This window comes from Protopterus annectens, chromosome 2.part1, assembly GCF_019279795.1.
Source record: "Protopterus annectens isolate FY-2018-M chromosome 2.part1, PAN1.0, whole genome shotgun sequence".
NCBI lineage: Eukaryota > Metazoa > Chordata > Ceratodontiformes > Protopteridae > Protopterus > Protopterus annectens.
This window is the reverse complement of record NC_056729.1, coordinates 335,163,667-335,186,834: the sequence shown is the minus strand read 5'-3', so window position 1 is coordinate 335,186,834 and position 23,168 is coordinate 335,163,667. Positions and strand designations below refer to the sequence as shown.

The 23,168-nt window shown below is 45.1% G+C and overlaps 1 protein-coding gene across 1 annotated transcript in view; it reads right to left on the bottom strand.

Annotated features, from left to right (window-relative positions):
* Positions 1 to 23,168, bottom strand: part of ANAPC4 (anaphase promoting complex subunit 4) — a 1,069,940-nt gene that overhangs the window by 530,865 nt on the left and 515,907 nt on the right. Inside the window, exons 14-15 of the mRNA XM_044062163.1 lie at positions 12,042 to 12,142; positions 11,899 to 11,950 (exon numbers count right to left, since the gene is read on the bottom strand). Coding sequence (XP_043918098.1) covers positions 11,899 to 11,950; positions 12,042 to 12,142 — 153 coding nt within the window. The remainder of the gene's footprint in view (positions 1 to 11,898; positions 11,951 to 12,041; positions 12,143 to 23,168) is intronic.

Genomic DNA, 23,168 nt, shown 5'->3' with positions numbered 1-23,168 from the left:
TCCTAAAAATGGAGAACATCAATATCTGTGCAGTAACTGGGACCTGGTTCAAGGCTCCAGAGAGCACCCCTGCAATACCAGGCTACAACTCTTACCACACTTTTCTGCTACCAAACCAGAATCGAAACACTAAAGGTGGAGGAGTGTCCATACTCACCAAGGATATTCACACCACCAGGTTAGTTGTCCAACACAATGCGTCTGAAATTCTCCAGGTGCAACTAACACTAGGTAAGACTGCAATCCAAATTGTAGCTTGCTACAGATCCCCCACCATGCCCCAAGATTCTCACAACACCTTTCTAAACATACTGGAAAATATTAAGATACAACAAAACACCCTAATTCTAGGTGATTTCTACTACCCTGTCATTAACTGGGAAAACTACTAGTTCACCAACACCTTTGCCCAACGGTTCTTGGAATTCATAAATTCCAATGCCCTGGATCAGCTAATCCATAGTCCCACCAGGGGCTCCAATATCCTAGACCTGGTCATTACCAACATGGGAAATCGATGCTCCACACCTATGGCCACCCCCCTCGTTGGTCAGGTCAGACCATAACTAATCACCCTTAACATCCACATCCCACCCCCATCCCCCAGTAAGGAAACCTCCATAAAGAAAATCTCCAAGGCCAACTTCATGCTACTCAAGTCAGAAGTTACAAACTTTATGACACCCATGCAGATGGGAACTGAGTCCTACACTAAGGCACTGTACGAGCACATCCACTCATGCATGAATCGTGCCATCCCAAATAGAACTAAGATGCTGTCCTCCAAAAAAAGGAAGCCAATCTGGTGGTCCCCTGCCATAAACAAACTTTACAACAAAAGGAAAAAAACTGTTGTAGAAAAGAAGAAAATCCCAGCATGCAAAAAACTCCCTTACCATCCTCAGTAAGAAGCTGAGATCCCTTATAAAATCCTCCAAAGATAGTTACGAAAATAAAATTGCCAAAGATTCCAAAGACAACCACAAGGCATTCTACAACTATGTCAAGAATCTAAATGGCAATGCTCAGATCTGCTCTGAGCTACAACAGATTGGCATTAAATATACTGATCCCAAGGATATTGCCAATATCCTGGCAGATCGATTCAGTGCCAACTTCACCCCCCTCACCCCCTAAACGGCCCATCTCAATGCTGGAAGATTGCCAAATTCTGGTAATAATGGCTACACAGGTAAAAAAACGCACTCTCCAAAGCTAAGAATACAGCATCCATGGGACCAGATGACATCCCGGGCTGTGTACTACATGAACTACAAAATGAACTGGCACCTCACGTAAGTGTCATGTTTAATCACACCCTCAGCTCAGGCTTCGTGCCCACTGAGTGGCGTACAGCTACAGTTATCCCACTCCACAAGGGGGGATCCACCTTGGATCCCGGTAACTACCCCCCCGTCAGTCTGACGAGCCTGATCTGCAAGGCCATGGAACATATTATCATGGAACTTATAAACAAAGACATTGGCAACCTTACAACACTGGACCCCACCCAGTTTGGGTTCGTGAAGGGCCGATCTTGTCTCCTGAACCTTATTGACTTCTTTGAATCAGTCTCCAGAGCTGTGGATGAGGGTAAGGCAGTCCACACAGCCTATCTGGACTTCGCCAAGGCCTTTGACACCATCTCCCACTCTGGAATCATACATAAACTTACTAAGCTGGGCATTAACCTCTATGTCACTCGATGGGTTGCTTACTGACAGAACCCTCACTGTAAAAGTAGCTGACTCCAAATCCAGCTCCAGACAAGTGGAGTACCTCAGAGTTCAGTCCTGGGACCTCTCTTGTTTGGCATCTACTTCTCTGATGTACAGGCCAACACTAAGGGACTCTGGCTAACAAAGTTCGCAGATGACTGCAAACTGGGAGCCATTACTGAATCCCCAAATAATGTGGATACTCTACAAAAGGGCCTTACAGAAACAGATGCTTGGTGCCAGGGCCATGGGCTCAAGCTCAATGCCAAGAAATGCATAGTTATCCCCTTTGGGAAAAAACATGTACCCGTGAATTATTACATAGGTGGCAGTACACTAAACACCGAAAGTGTGATAAGAGACTTAGGGACACAGGTGGACAGTGGTCTCACCTTCAATAACCACATCGCCACAACAGTCAGGAAATCCTTCTATGTGGCACACCTCATCGCTAAGGGCTTTTCATCCAGAAAAAAGGAGGTCATTGTCCCACTGTACTCATCCCTCATTAGACCCATTATAGAATACAAAGCCCCATTTGGTATGTACCTCTCAAGACATATGCAACAACTGGAAAGGCCGCAGAAATACCTCACTAAAAGAATCACAAGCCTAAAGCAGATGCCCTATGCTGCCCGCCTTAAAAAACTCCAGCTGTCGCATATCGTCTACTCCGAGGCGATCTCTGCTTAACATACAAGGCCATGTCAAACCTAGAGCTGTTGGACATGCTACACTTAAAGAAATCCCAATCCCTCAGAGCCACACGCTCCAGGGATCCAAATCTTGTCATCACAATAAACAAAACATGCTGGAGGGATAGGTTCCTGACCCAGAGACTCCCCAGAATCTGGAACAGACCGCCCAAACATGTTAAGCAGAGCGCCTCTTTGGCCCTCTTCAAAAGGAACATTGATGATTGGATAGGGGAAAGGAAATTCACCCCCAGGATCATGTCAGTCGCCCTGCTAGACAGAGATCCAGGGAAGTAAACAGTGTGGGAAGAAATAGCCAGGGAATTGTTAAGGCTAGGCTTGTATAGGCCCTAGGGCTAATAGCCTAGTACCAACCTATGAGTAAAATCCCTTTCTTATCTTGTTCAGGGTACCTTCACTATGATACTTAGAGCCAGAATCTCTACTAGAATTTGCCCCACTAGATGGTTCCTGGTCCACTGGATGGGGGGGGCATCTCATCTTTTGATATTGTTAGAAGTTGAAGCTTGCAGCCTCTGGAGACTAGTCAAGCCCAGCACCACTGTTGGAAAAAGGAGGCCAGCCAGCCTCTTACTCTGATGTTTGGTGGGGGTGGAGGTTAGGAGACTGAAACATGGTAATGTTCGGGGTGGGGATATTGTCACAATTGCTCCCTGTTGGTGGTAGAGCCCTGAGAACTCCCTGGCTCCTTCTATCCTTTGGATGTCACCTTTTTTAATCTATTCTTCTTTCCTTTGGCTTGTTTATTCTTGCCATGCCTGCAGTAAAAAGGTCATTGCTTAGATGGAGCATTCTGCTTACACTTGGGAGTGGATGATGGAACATGTGTCTGACAGATCCCATGGTCTTTCCATTATCCTCCAGTTTTTGATCACACTGTATGCCAGGGGTAACAACAGCAGCTCTCAAGTCCAATAGAGCATTCAGGAGTTGTGTATTCATATCCTTGGACAAGGACCGACTCCGTAGTCAGGAGTGCCTTCTAAAACAGAAAACCTAGATGCAGTCCTGGATGCTACCTCCACAGCATCAGATCCACATTTCAAGCCATACTTCTATAGCTGGTGTGAGTCTGCACTTGGTTCAAACATCTTGCTGGTTTCATCCTGCACTCCACCCACAACCTTATATGGGACTGGCAGGTTAGTGCCCTGAAATAGAAGGTGGCAGAAGCATACATCTTTGCATATCTGCCAAGCAGCCTACTTTCACTATTATTAGGGAGGAGGGTTTTGCACCCTGAAACCAGTCTAGCTCCGCCAGCAGATTAGAGTGAAACTGCACCTGGGTGTACAAGAGAATGTTCCTGACCCTATAAAAGCAGTTTAGCTTCAAAGGCAGGGGCTTGGCTCCAAGGAGGTAGCATCAAACACACCCAGGAGAATGCTCTGGGCAGGAAGAATAGCTACTGGTTTAGGAGGTCCTACTCCTAGAAGTTCTATAGCTCTCTTGGAAATTCTCTTGCATGAGAGAGAAAGAGAGTGAGAGAGTGACAGCAAGAGAGTATCTACAAATTATATGTCTCCTGATAGTGAGTCAAAGGTCGTAGATTCTATTATCTACGTCAAAGGAAAGTGGGGAGGACATCTGATCTATAGTCCCATACTTTCTGTCTCTCTTTCTCCTCTTCATCTACAACAATGCAGTCAGAATCCATCTCACAGGAGGACCCTTACATGTCATTTGGAAAGTCAACCTCCTAACACAGAAGGCTGTACTGAGTCAGGGTCATCAGGAAGGTGCTTAACAAGCTTTGTTAAGTACCCTAAGCTTTGTTAAGTACCCTTCACCACCATTAAGCAACAGTCTCACTCTAGTGAATTAACAATGCATGCTCAGCAGTCACCACAGAACATTAACAGGAACAAAAAAATCTTAAAAACACTAAAAGCTTCCTTCAACCTTTCTTTCTGGCTGCATGAAAATATTTTTTACATGTTTTAAAACTTTTAGCTTCCCAGTGTTGTTCTGTGGTCAAGTTGGACTTGGGGTAATTTATCTTGAAGCCCAGTGCTTGCAGAAGTGATATTACTGTTTGTAGATGGCATTGCAAGGATTCTGTGCAGTCTGCCTCGATGAGAAGATAGTCTAGATAAGGGAAAATTTGAATCCCTTGAGTCCTGCAGAAGGCCACCGCATTTCCTTTTGGTTTATGTGCATCGTAGCTCCTTTTGTGACCATAGTCCTTGAATACATCTGCCCTCCATGTGTGCTCCCCAACCGTGGTCTGAAGCGTCCGTTGTAATGGTTTGGCTGGCTATTGGTTTGCTGAAGGGCAGACCCTGTTTGACTGGCTTGCTTGAGCCCACCACAGAAATTCCTTTTGGAGGCATGGAATGAGTGGGATCAAAGTTTCTAAGCTGTGACTGTGCTGAGTCCATAAACTCCTTAGGTACCATTGTAGTTTCTGCATATGCAGCCTTGCTTGTGGAATCAGAAGAATGCAAGATGCCATGTAACCCAGGGCCTGCAGGATTTTCCTTGCAGTCAGCTGAGTTTGTCTTGTCAGATTCTTGAAGTAATCCGGTAGTTGTCTTTGTTTTTCTTCTGTGAGAAAAGTCATTTGGGTGGTTGTGTCTAGATCCGCACCCAGAAAAGTTATTCTTTGGGATGGAACAAGTCTTGATTTGTGAATGTTGACTGTATATCCCAAGGCCTGCAGTAGGCGGATGGCATAGTTCAAGTCCTTTACCAAAGTTTGTTGGCTGTCCGCTTGTATAAGGCAGTCGTCCAGATATGGGTATCTTTGAATCCCCTGAAGTCTGCAGTGTGCAATTACTGATGCCAGGCATTTCGTGAATACTCTGGGCGCAGTAGATAAGCCAAAGGGCAATGCTGAGAATTGATAATGCTCTGAACCTGCAAGAAATCTGAGGTGTCTTCTGCAACTTTGTCTGATAGGGACATGCAGGTATGCCTCCTTGAGGTCTAGAGTCACCAGCCAAGAACCCTTGCCCAGCATGGGAAGGAGTTGCTGTAGAGTCAGCATTTTGAATTTTGGCACAATGAGATAAGTATTCAGTGTGGACAAGTAGAGAATAGGCCTCCATTGATTTTCTTTTCTTGGAACAAGGAATAGTCTGGAGTAAAATCCTTGGCCTTGTTCTGAAAGAGGAACCTTTTCTATAGCTTTCATTTGCATTAAGTTGGAGATTTGTTTCAAAGCCTCTGCCCTTTGATTTGGTGGCAGGTCTGGCATGCCTTTTCTTTTTGGCAATGTGTGAAAATGGAACCTGTATCCTTTGTCTATTATTTGCAGTGTCCATTTGTCTCTTGTAATACTGTGCCAATTTTCTGAGAATAAGGAAAGCTTTCCGCCCAAAGGTGCTTCTAATTGAGCCCTGGTTGGCGGAGTCAAAGCAAAGTCATTGAGTCTGTCCTTGTGCAGCAGTTGTAGGTCCTGCACTACCTCTCTGGTTGGGAGGCTGCCATTGACGTCCTCTGTAGGAGCCTCTAGCTTGCCCTCTACCTCTGGCACGCCGGTTCTTGCCTCTCTGAAATCTTTCTGTGTCCGGAAAGGACCAATTCTTGGTAGGCCAATTTCTGCTGAATCTTGGTGGTTGAACTTGTAGAAAATCTTTGACTGTTTGTACAGATTTTGCCTTTTCCTCAAATTTCTTTAAGACCTCCTGAGCAGTGGAGCCAAATAACTTTTGCTTTTCCAGTGGAGCATCCAGAAGCTTAGCTTTAACATGGTCTGGCAGAGATTGTTCCTTCAGCCAAGCATGCCTACGTATGACTGCACCTGTCATAGCTGACCTACATGAAGCTTCCAATGCATCATAACCACACTGTAAGAAATGGTTGCTAACCTGCTGGGAGTTATGTACCAGATCCTGAAGTGATTTGCGATCTAGGGGTTCAGGTGAAGACAGTTTCTTATGCAATTCATCTAACAAATACTCTTGGTACTGTATCATATGAAATTGACAATTTAATGCCCTCATAGAAAGAGTAGCAGAAGTATACACTTTTTTACCCCATCTCTCTAAAGCCCTGGACTCCCTTTCAGAGGGGAGAGGATTTTTAGTAGTGGCAGCTGCAACCCCTTTAGGGCCCTGGGAAATAGTTTCTGGATCAGCAGAGTGGGCCTTGTAAAGAAAAAGATGCGAGTCCAGGACCCTGTAGTACCTATCGGGTTTGGCAGGGGCCGGAGGAAGAGTGTCAGGGGTTATGCTAGACTCAGAGAACACATCATCAATGACAGTCAAAACAGGAGGAATAGCCAAAGGTCTATGCTGAGGTAAATGCAGAAAAGTTCTTAATCTTTTCCTGGAATCAGAAAATTCCTGGCCCTGCCATTTGAAATGCTCTCTCATAGTGTGAAGGGTCTCCCCGAAGGATAGTTCTTCAGGGGGGGAGGCCAAGGGGATTGATTCCTCTGCATCAGAATCCTCGTAGGCCGAAAAAGCCTCCTCCTGGTAGTCCGAGAGAGCAAAGCCATCAGAGGCCTCCTCTGAGGAGTGGGGATCAGATGGCTCAACCCTGGGCCTTTTGTCTAGAGGGGGTTGAGAGCCCCTGTCCAGATGGGGTTGAGAGCCCCTAATTAAGGAAATAAGTTCCTCTGCTAAAGTTAGAAACTGTGAACTTGTAGAGGGTCCCTGAGGAATAACCCTGGGAGGCATAGCTTTTGTATGTTTAGCAGCTTTAGCCCTGGTGAAAGCCTTTATGGACATGGATGCAGGAGGCCTAGCTGCACCACGTGCTGGTGTAGTTTTGTCTAGAGGAATGGTGTCGGAAGTTTCCAAGACACCAGTTTCTGAAGGAAATTCAATAACCGACTCAGCAGGGGCCTCCAGGGCCGAGGTTGTCGGTTGAGCGGTTTCGGGGGTCGGAAGTACTAAGGACTCGGTTTCAGCCGAGACCGGGACACTCGCGGTAGGCCTGGCCGTGGTTTCAGCCGAAACCGCGGCCCGTGTGTGTCGGTCCTTGTCCTTCCATTTCTTTGTTAAATGTGAAGTCGGAGTCTCCGACGGCATATTGTATGAAAAACTAGCCCCAAAAAATTCCTCTGCAAACTCCGCCCGACGTCTAAGAGTGCGTCGGTTGAAGGAAGCACAGGCTGAACAGGCTGAGACTTCGTGGTCTAGGCCTAGGCAGGGGAGGCAGTAAGAGTGGAAATCCTTATGAGGTATTTGTTTCCCACAAGTTAAGCAATTATTAACTTTATCTGACATCTGCTGAGGCAAGAAAGAGTCCCCAACGGGGTACTTAGCTTTTGAAGTCTTCGGTAGCTGAATTACAGGAGCTGGCCGACTGGCACTTGTGAACTGCTTCTGCTTTGGGCACCACGCGGCAAGAAAGACTGAGGAAGATGGCGTCGGCTGACGCTTTTATACCCCAGGCGCTCTGACGTCGGGGAAAGGGCGACATCAGCCGATGCCGGACCCAGACTTTGGAATCCGGCCGACCGAAGGGCTGCCTGAGGCAGGACAACCCATATGTGATGACTGCAGATGCATCCTTGAAAGACATCATGCTGGAGGGATAGGTTCCTGACCCAGAGACTCCCCAGAATCTGGAACAGACTGCCCAAACATGTTAAGCAGAGCGCCTCTTTGGCCTTCTTCAAAAGGAACCTTGATGATTGGATGGGAGAAAGGAAATTCACCCCCAGGATCACGTCAGTCGCCCTGCTAGACAGAGGTCCAGGGAAGTAAAGAGTGTGGGAAGAAATAGCCAGGGAATTGTTAAGGCTAGACTTGCATAGGCCCTAGGGCTAATAGCCTAGTACCAACCTATGAGTAAAATCCCTTTCTTATCTTGTTCGGGGTACCTTCACTATGGTACTTAGAGCCAGACTCTCTACTAGAATTTGCCCCACTAGATGGTTCCTGGTCCACTGGATGGGGGGGGGGGGCATCTCATCTTTTGATATTGTTAGAAGTTGAAGCTTGCAGCCTCTGGAGACTATTCAAGCCCAGCACCACTGTTGGAAAAAGGAGGCCAGCCAGCCTCTTACTCTGATGTTTGGTGGGGGTGGAGGTTAGGAGACTGAAACATGGTAATGTTCGGGGTGGGGATATTGTCACAATTGCTCCCTGTTGGTGGTAGAGCCCTGAGAACTCCCTGGCTCCTGCTATCCTTTGGATGTCACCTTTTTTTAATCCAGTCTTCTTTCCTTTGGCTTGTTTATTCTTGCCATGCCTGCAGTAAAAAGGTCATTGCTTAGATGGAGCATTCTGCTTACACTTGGGAGTGGATGATGGAACATGTGTCTGACAGATCCCATGGTCTTTCCATTATCCTCCAGTTTTTGATCACACTGTATGCCAGGGGTAACAACAGCAGCTCTCAAGTCCAATGGAGCATTCAGGAGTTGTGTATTCATATCCTTGGACAAGGACCGACTCCTTAGTCAGGAGTGCCTTCTAAAACAGAAAACCTAGATGCAGTCCTGGATGCTACCTCCACAGCATCAGATCCACATTTCAAGCCATACTTCTATAGCTGGTGCGAGTCTGCACTTGGTTCAAACATCTTGCTGGTTTCATCCTGCACTCCACCCACAACCTTATGTGGGTCTGGCAGGTTAGTGCCCCGAAATAGAAGGTGGGAGAAGCATACATCTTTGCATATCTGCCAAGCAGCCTACTTTCACTATTATTAGGGGGAGGGTTTTGCACCCTGAAACCAGTCTAGCTCCGCCAGCAGATTAGAGTGAAACTGCACCTGGGTGTACAAGAGAAAGTTCCTGACCCTATAAAAGCAGTTTAGCTTCAAAGGCAGGGGCTTGGCTCCAAGGAGGTAGCATCAAACACATCCAGGAGAATGCTCTGGGCAGGAAGAATAGCTACTGGTTTAGGAGGTCCTACTCCTAGAAGTTCTATAGCTCTCTTGGAAATTCTCTTGCAAGAGAGAGAAAGAGAGTGAGAGAGAGTGAGAGCAAGAGAGTATCTCCAAATTATATGTCTCCTGATAGTGAGTCAAAGGTCGTAGATTCTATTATCTACGTCAAAGGAAAGTGGGGAGGACATCTGATCTATAGTCCCATACTTTCTGTCTCTCTTTCTCCTCTTCATCTACAACAATGCAGTCAGAATCCTTCTCACAGGAGGACCCTACCTACAGCTAAGCACTTGAGGCACTGATTCTCAATATAAATGTTCAACGCTTGCAGACAGCTGTGTAGGGTTTTCAGAACGAAGGCCTGTCAGATGGAGCAGGACTTATGGTCGTGTGTAGGGCCTAAGCAAAAAAGGCAAAGTGGCCCTACACTTTCCATTTCTGGATGGCATGAACCTACACAGACATGCAGTGACCCAAAGAACAAAATGTCCCCAATGGGGTACTTTTCTTGGAAAATTTGATCCAACGGCCAGTAAGGCAAGAACAGCTGACATTCGACTGGCAGCACAGAAGTTCAGAGGTCTGGTACGTGTAGACGTCACTTTTATGGCCCACATTTCCTTAGTCAATGTCAGACATGCCACGTAGCCTGCAATGACTAGAAGCTTTTGTATACTGGCCGAAGTTTGGGTAGCAAGAGAGGAAACTCCAATAGTTTAGTATACTACAAAATGAGAATAGAATGACATCACTGCAACACTGCAGTTAGTGCAAACAAGGGATTTATGGCAATATTTAGCTTAGCACAGCTAGCAATGATGTATTGTCAGGATTATATCCAGTGTATTTCTATTCTTTGTTGGTGTTTTTACCATCTGTTAGAGCTTGTTTAATAATTAAGAAGTCTAGCATTTCTTCTCTCTCATTATTGGCTGAAGGACAAATTTCTCAGTCAATGGAGGGATAATTAAGGTCACAGAGTGCAAAACTACTTTCCATTACTGGAAAGGTAATAAGGTTATTAAAAGAAAAAGTTGTGGTTATGTTATAAAATTGTGGTCAATGTTGTCTATTATGACCTGGGTGTGGAGCATTTCATGCCTATAATTTGTTTCTAAAAGGCTGACTCTTGAAAATTGATACACCATCTCCTTCATCAATAGGCCAAACCAAGTAGAAAAGAGTTGCTACCAGGAATTTAAAGAAAGCAGAACAGATTTTTAAATCATGTTTCTTTGACAGCACACACACTCAGATTTCCTCAAAGGCAAGGTAAGATACAAGGCAGCTTACTTTGCTATTTGGGGCATATGAACCTATATTGGATGGGAAATAGGAAATTCACCCCGGGGATCACCTCTGTGGCTCTGCTCGACAGGGGCACAGGAAAATAAATTTTCTTGGGTGGCGAAAGCCAGGGTACCTTTTTGGCTAGGCTTATATAAGGCCCTAGGGCCAATAGCCTAGTACCTACCGATGAACCTATGCATAAGTGCTAATCTTTGTGAAGGATTTACCAGCCTGGGTAATGGGATCCACAATGTCAGCCAAATCCTTCTGCATCACAGAAGGATGGCACTGTCCAGTATCACTGACTCCAACATGGAAATGTACAAAATCAGAATCATGAGAACCATGGACATGCTTAATGGCTTTAACACAGCTTTACAGAAGCAGGATACTGTAGCTCTCTCCTTATCCAATTTTCTAAGTGCAGAATGAGAGTGTCTAATAGAGTTCTTAGTTATGACAGTCTTTCAAAGCATGTTCTGTTTTAGTTTTAAGGATGGATTTAGCAAATAAAACACTGTAATAAAATAACATACTGCAATCAAACAAGAAAACAACATGATCAATGCATAGAAAGAAATGTGCTTTTCTGTGAGAGCAATCTATTAAGTGACACAGGTAGGTCAAGCCAAACGTCTGAAGATGACTTTGGATTATTTAATTTTCTACTTAAAAAAATGCTAGTCACCAGTTACTCTCAGAATTCACAGGCAATCAACCTTTTCTAGTTCCTATGACTCACCAAATGAGACACAAGCTTTGTTTTCTTTCTTAACAGATTTTTTTTTTAATATTCAAAGGAAAAGAACTTCACATATAAAAGTAACACACTGCACTAAAAAACGAAAACACTGTTATTAAACATAGAGAGCAAGAAATGTAAAAGTCTACAACAATTATACTTCCATAATCATTTAATACCCCATAACCCTGCTTGTAGCACCACTCCCTTGGTAACCAAGTGACTACTGTAATTTTCTCTTTCCTTGTACTTCCTGCATGTGGTATAGCATGATGTCATAGAAGACAACTGTACTCCTAACTGTCCTGCAGTGCCCCCCTGATTCCAGTCTTCTCTGCTGCGGTGCCATGGGTGCATTAATAGTGCATCATGGGCCAGATTCCGAGAGACTTACTCTCATTGTTACTGACATACTTTGGTGTAAAGCCCATCTATAAGTAGACCTACACCAGGGGCCAGATTCCAAAAGATTTGCTCTCAGTGTAAGAGGTCACTTAGTTTTTTTGGAATCTGGTCCCATAAGTCCCCCTACACACAACCTAATGGTACTTAGCCTACTATTTTATTCTTAAGCACATTGTACCATTGTACATTCTGCTCTCCTGTCACTTCTCCCAAACAATACAATTAAACTAATACTTACTGCAGCAGCTCGTTGGATTTCAGAATGAAGGAACCCACAGCATTAACTGAATCTATCAATTTAAAATAATTACAATGTGTTAGTTTGTATAATGCAGAATATTTTTTACAATGAAGAAAAAATTTTGCTAAATTATAAAATACCTTCAATTAGGGTGACTTCTAATCCAAGAGGTTCATACTTCTGTCGCCATAGGGCCATGCCTTTTAGCTCACTTAAGTGGTACAGAAGAGCTTCAGAGCCACTAAAAAGTAAAAAAATACACAGTGTAAAGATTTAACAGAGAGAAAAATAAATAAATGAATGCAGTGTTTACATCCTATATGTCAATAAAATGGCAAAGGATACAGCAAAGGAAAAATAAGTCTACTATAATTATATTTCAGAATAATGTAAAATAAAATCACACAACTTAGCAAAAATAGAAAAGTATTTCATACGGACTTAAGAATGTTTCTTAAACTCTTAAAACTGCGTGTGTGTGTGTGTGTGTGTGTCTCTGTGTGTGCGTGTATGGGTTATGTGTAATGATATTTACTCACATATGGTTTCACATCATGTTACTGAGTGCACAGCTTGTGTCGCAAACGAGCGAATGTACTCTTTAGCGACTGCAGGATTAACAGATTTTCTGGATAGTGAGTGTGACACTGTATGCATGACTGTTTGACTATGAATTAAGTGAATGTGCGAGTATAACCCCCCTAACATTTAGTTTTGTGTTTTATTTGGTTAAATTGTTAGTTGTATTTAGGATACATGTGATCACAGAAGTAAACTGTGTCTTTTACTTTTGTAATCCTTTTACTTTCAGATGTACTGTCATCCAATGAATGTCTTGGCACCCTTAAGCACAAAAAAATAGATTTTCAGTAGTTAAGACAATACCTTTAAAATTGTCTATGTATATTATTAGTTGTATTGGAAGGTATGGCACTGTACAGCAATATGGGCATAGCCAGGTATACACAATGTACATCAAGATGTACCATTTGACAGCTATTTATTTAAATAATGTGCCATCCCTGTTAAGTAGAAAAGTTCACTGATTCATTCATTTGACTGGAAGATTACTATGACAAACAACGTGAGCTTTGGCCGGCTAAGATCTAGCTGTATTCAACTGGAAGTATAAGAGAATTTATGTACCTTTTATCTGCACTTTTTTCAAATACAGCATTTTAATTGATTTATTTGTGTTGCATTGAATATTAACCGAACTGGAAGTTTTGACTGTTTTTTCAGTTAGTGCTTGCTAGATTTTACTGCCCGTTAGACTTCCTGCATAGACAGTAATTGCAGTTGGGGGTAGTCTCATTCATTGATATTCTGTTACTGCCTATTTAAGTGGTACATGGAATATTTTCTGCTTAAAACCTGAGCTTTGGCCGGCTAAGATCTAGCTGTATTCAACTGAACGAAATGAATGTATATTGGATGGGAAATAGGAAATTCACCCCAGGGAACACTTCTGTGGCTCTGCCCGACAGGGGCACAGGAAAATAATTTTCTTGGGTGGCGAAAGCCAGTGTACCTATTTGGCTAGGCTTATATATGCCCTAGGGCTAATAGCCTAGTACCTACCTATGAACTTATGAACAGCCCTCCAGTCAAAGCAGTTCTTTCTGGAAGCTGATCTCCATTATCAAAATTCAGAAGGACAATGAGTAGAAACAAGTAAAATAATTAATCACATTATGCAAGCTGTCAAATACCATTAACATTAATTATCTCAGAATGTTCACAGCAGTTTAATTAGTTGTTTTAATGCCTCTCTGCTCTAGTCCCAAAATTCAAACAGCATCATTAACAAGTTCTAAAACTATTTTGTGAAACAATGTCAGCCCTTACAGGGAAGATGACTATTGCTTTACATACTGAGAGAATGATACCTGCCCTAGTGAACAGATTTCTGTCAGGTCTCACACACACATATATATATATATATATATATACACACATATATATATATATATATATATATATATATATATATATATATATATTTTTTTTTTTTAATGGTAATACTCTAGCCTATTGACTGCCAAAAAGTAAACCCTGTCAGTGACCAAGCAAGGTACTCTGAAGTCAGTGATCGCAAACCTCAATGTATCTAAACCAATAAACTGTGCCATGCAGCCAAGTCTCTCTCTCTCTGTCAGTCAGTCACTTCACACTTGACAAAATCATGGCAGCAATCTGTGGCAGCAGCAGGAGTATTTTTATACAGTATGCTGTCCAGAAACATGCATTGCCTGGGGAGGGACTGGGGCAGTGGTGGAGGCTACATTTGGGCAGGAGGGACTACCATGCAATTCCAAAAATATCCTGGCTAAATGCCTGTTTAAAATAGAACATATATATGCTTACCATATTAGCTGATCTACAAAAAGATATTCCATGGTGAGTCACCTATTCAGTTTATTCTCTCTAATTCAGATTTATTTTGAAACTGACATACCTGGGGGCTGCATCATCAGTTCATTGACTTTGCAATTATAACACATACAGTAGCATTTATTTACTTATTTAATTTATACTAGATAAATGGGTAGGTGTTTTGGTCCAAGGACCTTTTTCAGTCACAACCCAGGCAAAGATTGGCAATAGTAAGGCACAAAAATAACTAACCAACAGTTCACACACAAGCAACATTCACATTCCACACTGCAGCTGACAAGAGAAATACAAATGTATAACCTTTCTGAGCAATCATGCCAGCATTCTTACATATAATAATTTAGATACAAATCAAACCCACAGTTGAAACGAAATTCATCAGTGTAGTATAACAACATATACATTTTAAAATTAGAGAGCAGATTATGCAACACATAAGATAGATACACATCACTGTAGTAATAAATGAGCACAACAATAATCAGACCTAAACATCTGCAAAGTTAATACCTTGTTTCCATTAGTAAATGCACTCAGGGGAAGACAACAAGTCTGTAGGTGGATAGTGCTGACCTGAGGAAGTTTGCACCACTGTGTTCTCAGTGAAATTTACAAAGATTCTTTCATGCAACTACAAAGTTGCTAACTGTTTTGTTTTTCTCACTGCTGACTGCCTTTACTTTCATTTGAGCTATCTGCAGGTACAAGCAGTTAATTTAAAGAGGTTGGAGTACTCTTTGTTGAGAGAGACAGGTAACAGTGGCAAGAAGTCCAGTGAAAATAAAGTCTGAAACTGTGGGAAGTGAATAAGTAGTAGCAGCCCCCTTAGCAGTCTTGATACAGTAATGCATTTAATAGAATAGTGCCCAATTTACTTTATTTAAAGGTAGCCAGTGTACTTTATCTTAATGCAAAAAGCTCAAGCTTACTGAAAGCATGCGAGCAGTTTTTCAAATTGGGGTGGGATTGTGATTAGAAGAGAACAGACAGCAATCAGTGTAACTTGGAAAACAGGCTGTAACGTGTATATTAGCATGGTTAACCTTAATTTTAGATTAAGTAATGACTGTGGGTAGAGCCATCAATTTGAGGCAACTGTTCCTATCTGGAGGGGATAAACATTATTTATTGAAAATGTACATAGTTGTCTGTGTTTCTTTTAAGTTAAAAGGAGGTGGGAGGGTTGTGAACATTTATTTAGATTTTTGTCTGAATGTTTTCTTTGAAGTGAAAAGTCTTAAAAAGTGTGACACAGGTTTAAAATGGAGATAAGAAGCAACTGCATAAAAGATCAGAATGCCAACCATTAATGTCTGCATGTAAACCAGCAAATGGAAATGCACACTGAAAAGAACAGTTATGCATAAGAGGTGGGAGCAATAGCTTTCTATCCTAATGGCTACTCTGTTGATATTACCATGGAGTGTCAGTAAACTTACAGGTATAAAAAACAGCAAAGGGTATTGAACTATTTTAAGAAATGTAGCATGCAAACAGCAATGTTGCATGAGATACATTTGGATACAGATGAGAAAGAAAGCGAATTTGACAAAATATTTCATGATGGACACTCAGCAGACTATTATGGACAAAGAAAATGGGGAGTAATACTGAGTGCTAAAGGGACCCCATTAATGGCAGATTTTGGGTAATAAGGGGCTATTGGCAAAGGTGGAGGATTATGCTGGCATATTATTTATATCTCACCAAAAATATATATTATGGATTTTATGAAAACGTTGGGAGAAATAATCAGTTTTTAATTGGGAGTATTACTTATGGGTGGGGAGTGGAACTTGATTTGTAATAGTGAGACCCAGAAGAGAAATATACAGAAGAATGTACATTTCTGAAAACAAATATGAGAATATTTAGTAGAAGGACCTCAAACAATAACCAGACTAGTCTGAATAGAATAAGGCGTTATGTACTCACCATAACGTTCCATCTGAGTAGATAAACTTCATTTGGCAGCAACCTATGGGTCTTCGGATCCATATTGGATCCGAGCTGGCAGTTTCCAACAGAAGCGATCCAAGCTCCAAGCTCCTCCCCCTACCCACAATCCCCTGCCAACCCTACCTGACCTCAGATCGAGCTTGCCCAATGCAAAACCTGCACCAAATAGCCAGCCTATGGTTTGACCTCGATACAATCAGAAGACAACATAGTAATATAAACATCCGAAGGTCAGGGGGAAGGAGGGGGGACGGTTGCTGCCAAATGAAGTTTATCTACTCAGATGGAATGTTATGGTGAGTACATAACTTCTTAATCTGAAGTAGTTAACTTCATTTGGGCATCAACCTATGGGACAGAGTCCCCAGCTACCTAAATCTTCGGAGGTCCTAACAAATTTCATCCAATGAGACTCTAGAATGAAATGCAGCAGATGTGGAAATTGACCTAGTAGAATGGGCGTGAACTCCCTGGTGTGCGGGCCGGCCTGAACTTTCATATGCTAGTAGAATACACTGTGAAATCCACCTGGACAGTGTGACTTTTGAAACTGATTTTCCAAAATTAGATTTAGCAAAGGAAATAAACAGCTGGTCTGACTGCCTATGACCAGCTGTTCTGTGTAAATAGAAACGTAGCTGTCTATGAACATCCAATGAGTGCAACTTGTATTTGCCTTTGTTTTGGTAATTGGGAAAAAAGACAGGTGAATTAATAGTCTGATTGATATTTGATTCGGAAGCAATCTTAGGAAGAAAAGAGGGATTGGTCCTGAGGGATACCCTATCATTGTGAAAGGTCAAATACGGTGGCTTGGCGGAAAGGGCTTGTAGCTCAGAGACCCTTCTTGCCGAAGTGATAGCGATGAGAAATGCTGTTTTCCAGGATAATAGTTTAAGATCCACTGAAGCTGCAGGCTCAAAGGGAGGAGCTGTCAAAATCCCAAGGAGAGACTACATCCTTCACTGGGGGTCTCAGTAGGAAGGTACCCTTCAAAAAGGCCTTACACAATCTGGTAGAGATCAAACTGCCTAGGTCACTCCCCACGTGATAATGCGAAATTGCTGCCAGCTGAACTCTGACCATGGAAGAGCTGGCTCCTTGGTCAAAAAGTGCTGAGAAAAAGTCCAACACCGCAGGTAACGGAGCCGTAAAGGGGTCTACGTTTTGTTGCTCCACCCAAATAGAAAACCGTTTCCATTTGCTATCATAAAGCCTTCTAGTAGACGGCTTGTGGGCCGCCACCAAGATAGCTTTGACCAAGGAAGAGATACCGGGAGTCCTAGCTAGAAGTGGAACTGGAGCAACCAAGCCATGAGCTTCAGATTGTCCAGATTTGGGGTAGTAAGGTCTAATGCGTGCGAGATCAGATCCGGTATGGGATCCAGAATCCAGGGAGGATTCACTAGATGAGACCGTAGATAAGGAAACCAAGCCTGACGAGGCCAGAATGGGGCAATGAGGATTATTCTGCTCCCCAGCTGTCTGGCTTTCTGTAAGAACTTCAGCATTAGAGGAAGAGGAGGGTAAGCATAGAGGAGACCCGGCGGCCAAGCATGTACAAGAGTGTCTCGAGGGGGATTCCCCAGGTGGGGGGATTAGAGCGAAGTAGTCATTGCACTTTGTGTTTGTGGGAGAAGCGAAAAGATCGCAACAAGGTTGACCCCATTTGGAGAATATTTGTTTCGCTACTTCGGGATTCAGAGACCACTTGTACGGTGATAGAATCGTGCGACTCAGTCTGTCTGCAAGGATGTTGGACTGTCCCAGAATGTTCGTCGCTATGAGAAAGTGGTTGGTGGAGATCACCCATTCCCACACTCTCATGGCCTCTCAGCAAAGTGGATAGGACCTGGTTCCCCCTTGTTTGTTGATATACCAGACTACCGACATGTTGTCCGTCTGGACTGCAATAGTCCCAACGGGAAGAAGGCTCTGGAGTGCTTGCAACGCCAACAGCACCGCCCTCATCTCTAGAACACTGTTATGCAGCGAGGTCTCCGTGTGGTTCCACGTGCCTTGGACTGTCCTGCCTAGACAATGCCCCCCCATCCAAGGAGAGAGGCGTCCGTGGTCACCGTGGTTAGGGGATGGGGCATAGCAAAGGGCCGACCTTTGAGGAGATCCGGGGACTGGAGCCACCACAAAAGGGCCTTCCTGCAAACCCTGCTGAGGCGAATGGGATGGTTTAGAGGATAATGCAGGAAGGACCATTGGACTTGGAGGGTCCACTGCAGGACCCTCATGTTCAAACGCGCCATGGGCAGCAGGTTGATGGCAGCTGCCATCGATCCTAGGGCCCTCGGGACCAACGCTGCTGAAGGGGCTGGGGATTGAAGGATGGCCCGCACATGGAGTCTTAGAGTTTGAAGCCGGTCTGAAGTCAAGAGGGCTAGGAGCCGGCTTGTATCCAATCTGGCCCCGATGAAGTCTATGATTTGTGTCAGCAGAAGGGAAGATTTTCCTACATTGACTGTGATCCCCAGCTGGGGAGCTAGACAGAGAAAAGAGTCCCTGGCCGCGCAGAGTAGATGCCTTGTGGGGGCAGTCAGGAGCCAGTCGTCCAGGTAGGGGAAGACCTGAATTCCCTGGAGTCTCAGGTGGGCCGCTATCACTGACAAAACCTTGGTAAATACCCTGGGTGCTGTGGTGAGACCAAAGGGAAGGGTTCCTGAATTGGTAATGACTGGCTCAAAGCCGGAAGCGAAGGAACCTCCTGGACCGGCTGTCCATCAAGATGTGGTAGTACGCATCCTTGAGGTCTATAGAGCACATCCAGTCGTTCTCTTGCAAGAGGGGGAGAATGGATTGAAGTGTGACCATCCGGAACTTTTCCTTGGTTACTGACAGGTTCAAGAGGGGTAGATCGAGGATTGGCCTCAAGTCCCCCGTCTTTTTTGGCAACAAGAAGAACCTGGAGTAAAAGCCCGATCCAGACTGGTCTGGGGGGACGTGCTGAATGGCTCTTTTTTTCTAGCAGCTGCTGGACTTCAGCAGCCGCGGCCTCCCTCTGATCAGGGGGGGACATCGGGGAGGAATCTGAGATTGCAAGGGGGATGAAGAAACGGAATTTGGTAACCTCTGGATATGATACGAAGCACCCAGCGATCTGTCGTGACAGACTCCCAAGCTGCCAGGTGCCTCGAAAAGCGCCCCCCCCCCCGACTGCCGCCAAAGTGGAGCAGTTGGGTAAGCCCTCAGGGTTGCTGCGTGGGCCGATCAGAGAATGATTCTCTGGACCCAAAACTCCTCGGACCCCCCTCTGCCCCTGGGGCGGCATCCACCCTGTCTTCCTCTGCCTTGGAAGGACTGGGTGTCCGGAGCATCACGGGACTGTTGCGACTTCCGGAACCACATCTTCTTATGTCCCTTTTGGTTCTTGGAGAAGGACCTCTGGGGAGCAGAGAAGCAGACTCTGACGGCAGACAACGTCTTCCCGTCCTTCTCGCTCTGGACTAATGTTTCGCGTATGGTTTTGCTAAAGAGGGCAGAACCATCGAATGGGGCATTAGTGAAAGTCGCCTTAAAAGGTTCCACGAAATCACAGTGTCGGAGCCATGCTGGACGCCTCATGACGATGCCCGCTCCGCTAGCTCTAGCGGCTCCCTCCATAGCATGGGATAGTAGCCGCATAGAGGTATTGGAAATCGACCGAAGAGTGGCCATTCGGGCAGAGTACACCTGCTTGTCCTCCGCTGACATGGACTCCGGGGGCGACCTAGCGTACTCTTTGATAAGGTCTCGCTGGAGCCGTATGACATGTGCCATGTAGTTCAGTGACCTTACAGAGAAGGTAGCTGAACTGAAGACTCGCTTTCCAAGGCGGCCCATTGCCTGAGACTCCTTGCTAGGAAGGCCAGTTTCCTCTTGGTGGCTGCTGCCACCAACATGGCATCTACCGGGGATCCTTTACTCCAGTGCACTCTGTCGGAGGGGGGACTAAGGATCCTATCAGGTCTCTTCGGGACGGGCTCCACAGTGTCCGTCTCCTTCCATGCCCTGGTAGTAATCAGGTCTACCAGGGGGTCGGCCGGAGGGGACACCCAAGAGGTAGACGGGCTTGCTTCAAACGCCTCCAGGAACACAGATTCGTCCGATGTAGGCTTTGGGCTGGACCACCCTCCTCTTATCCTGAGCATCTCCATGATGTCTCCTTCGGAGACATCTTCAGGGGGGTGATCTTGGGGAGCCTTCCCCTTCCTCCAAATCTGTGTCCTCGGTTAAGGACTCAGGGGAGTCCAAGTGCCTCCTTTTGCACTTGCGCTTGTGTGGGACCCCCTCGGGGGGGGGGGGGGCTGTCCAAGGAGGCCTTACCAGGCTCATGTCCCAACAAGGGAACTACCTGGGACGTTAGAGCAGGCTGTCCCTGGGACCGGGTGATGGAAGCCGAAGCCAACTGAGAGGGAGTGTGAGGCGGAGCCGTAGCTGTGGCCAGGGGCCTGCAATCCCTCGACTGAGCCCGCTCCACCACGTCGAAAGCCAAAGAAGAACTGCTCTCTCTGGGATCCGAGAGCAAATCCTCCCTCGGATCTGATGAGCGGATCGGGGCCGGAGCCGACGCTATCGGATCCGACGGGCCAGTATGCTCCGACCTGGACGGAGCTGAAGGCAGACTGACACCCTCGGATCCGAAGCTCTGCTCTCGGCTCAGAGAGCTCAGATCCACCGAAAACGGACCAGACAGACTCGAGGGCACTGTCGGCGCCAAAGTACCCGATGCTATCGGCGCCGACACACTCCCGGCTCCAACACCGCTCGGCTCCGAGGACTCCAAACCTGGGAAGCGGGTTGGAGAAGGAGCGATCGGGGCGAAAAAAAGGGATCGAGCTCCCCCCTGGAAGGGGGGGGGGGAGGCAAGAGCACTCCCATCTGCAGTTGGGCCTGGAGGAATCTTCTCATCACCCGGTCCAAATCTGTGTCTGTTAGGCTTCTAGTAGACCTAGAGGAGGCCACCGAGGCGAGACGAGAGTGCCGCCTCTATGACCTCGAGGAAGATCGGGCCTCCTCCTCCTCGGGTCCCGGTGAGAAGCAAGGTGACTGGAGCCGGGAAGGAGAAGGCTTGGAGGTCTTGGAGGGAGAAGCCCGCTTAGCTGGCAGGGCCGATGTAGAGGCCTCGGCTCGCCACTTATGCTGCTTCTCTCTTCGCTTCTCTTTTCTGGCTTCCCTATCCTCCTGGCCCAAGGTGTGAAGTTGAGTCCCGGGCCAGGGGAAGGGAAGCAGTCATGGGTACTGCCGCAGCTGCGACAGGCTCCACGGGGGGACCGGAGGTCGGAGCCAAGTCCGGGGGCAGGAGTCCCGCCAGAATCAACTTCGACCTCCGGTCCTTAAGTGCCCTGGGGTTGAACGCCGCGCAAATAACGCATCCAGAGGAGAGGTGTTCAACCCCAAGGCACAACACACGCACCAAGTGTGGCCATCCACTGGGGATAGCTTATGGCCACACTCGGTACATTTAGAAAAAAATGTCTTTGGGGCCTCAGACATCACAGGAAAGGAGAACACACACACACTAGGCCCCAACCACACACAGACACACGCCCTCACGATGGGGGGGATAAGCTAAAATTAAAATTAAAGAGAAAACTACAAGGGAACGCTAAATACACACACACACACACACACACACACACACACACACACACACACACACACACACACACACACACACACACACACACCACTCTGTTGTTTACAGAAAAGGTAAGAAAAAGGGTCAAAATTCTCTCTCAATTCTCGACTAACGCCTGGAACTCAAGGATCAAGCTGCTGGCTTCAACCGCGGCAAACTAGATCTGGGATCAGGTAGGGTTGGCATGGGATTATGGGTAGGGGGAGGAGCTTGGAGCTCGGATCTCTGCTGTTGGAAACTGCCGGCTCGGATCCGATATGGATCCGAAGACCCATAGGTTGATGCCCAAATGAAGTTAACTACTTCAAATATTATGTTTCACAGTAGCATGTGTATTTAACTGAAAGCGTTGATACTGATCCAATAACTATTTCAGATCATGCAGCAATAAAAACTAAACTAAAGATGCAGGGTAATGAAGTAAAATGAGACACTAGTGCTTTCCTACTTACTTACGAAAATATACAGGAATTTAAGCAATGGTAAGTAGAAATGATTCCACAGGCATCAGGGAAGATATACATTTCTTCAGAAGTGATTGCTACTGAGTGGTATTAAATGAAAATAGAGTTTAAAAATAAGGCAGAAATAAAAGAGAGAGTGAAATGGGAAATAATATGAATTATTTAGAGGGATTATCAAAGGTTGAAGTACTGCAGAAAAAAGGGAACTGCAGAGTGCTAAAAGGAAAATAAGGAAGCACTAGGACAATATGCATGAATTTAGAAAGGTTGCTGCTAAGCAACCATTTCTGATAACACCTGCGAAGAAAACGTTTTAGCACAATGACCTGAACAACAGAAACCAGAAAAGGGTTGTCACTACACTGAGGGAGCTTATGACAAGAAAAAAAATAATCAGGGATCCTACAGAGATATTAAGAGATATTTTAGAAATTGCATGAACATTTGGATAAAGCAGAGAAACACAGAAGCCAAGAAATGAGAGAAATAGAAATATTTATGGAAGACATAATTATGCCAAGGTTGGAAGAAAATGGTGTTCAACAATTAATCTTCAAGACAGGAAGAGATGATATAACAATTGGGATTGATTGGGATTGAGATCAATCAAAGGGGGAAGTCTCCAGGAGCAGATGGCATTCTTGTGGAAATCTGAACGTCAGAAGGGAAGAAAGTGATAAAGATCTGGAAGGTTTTAACATTATTTCAAAAAGGGGGGAGGGGACCACCATCACTTTGGAAGAAAGCTGTGGTGGCTGTATTACTCAAAGGGGGTAAAGATCCTTCCAACTCAACTTCCTATAAATACATTTCAATTT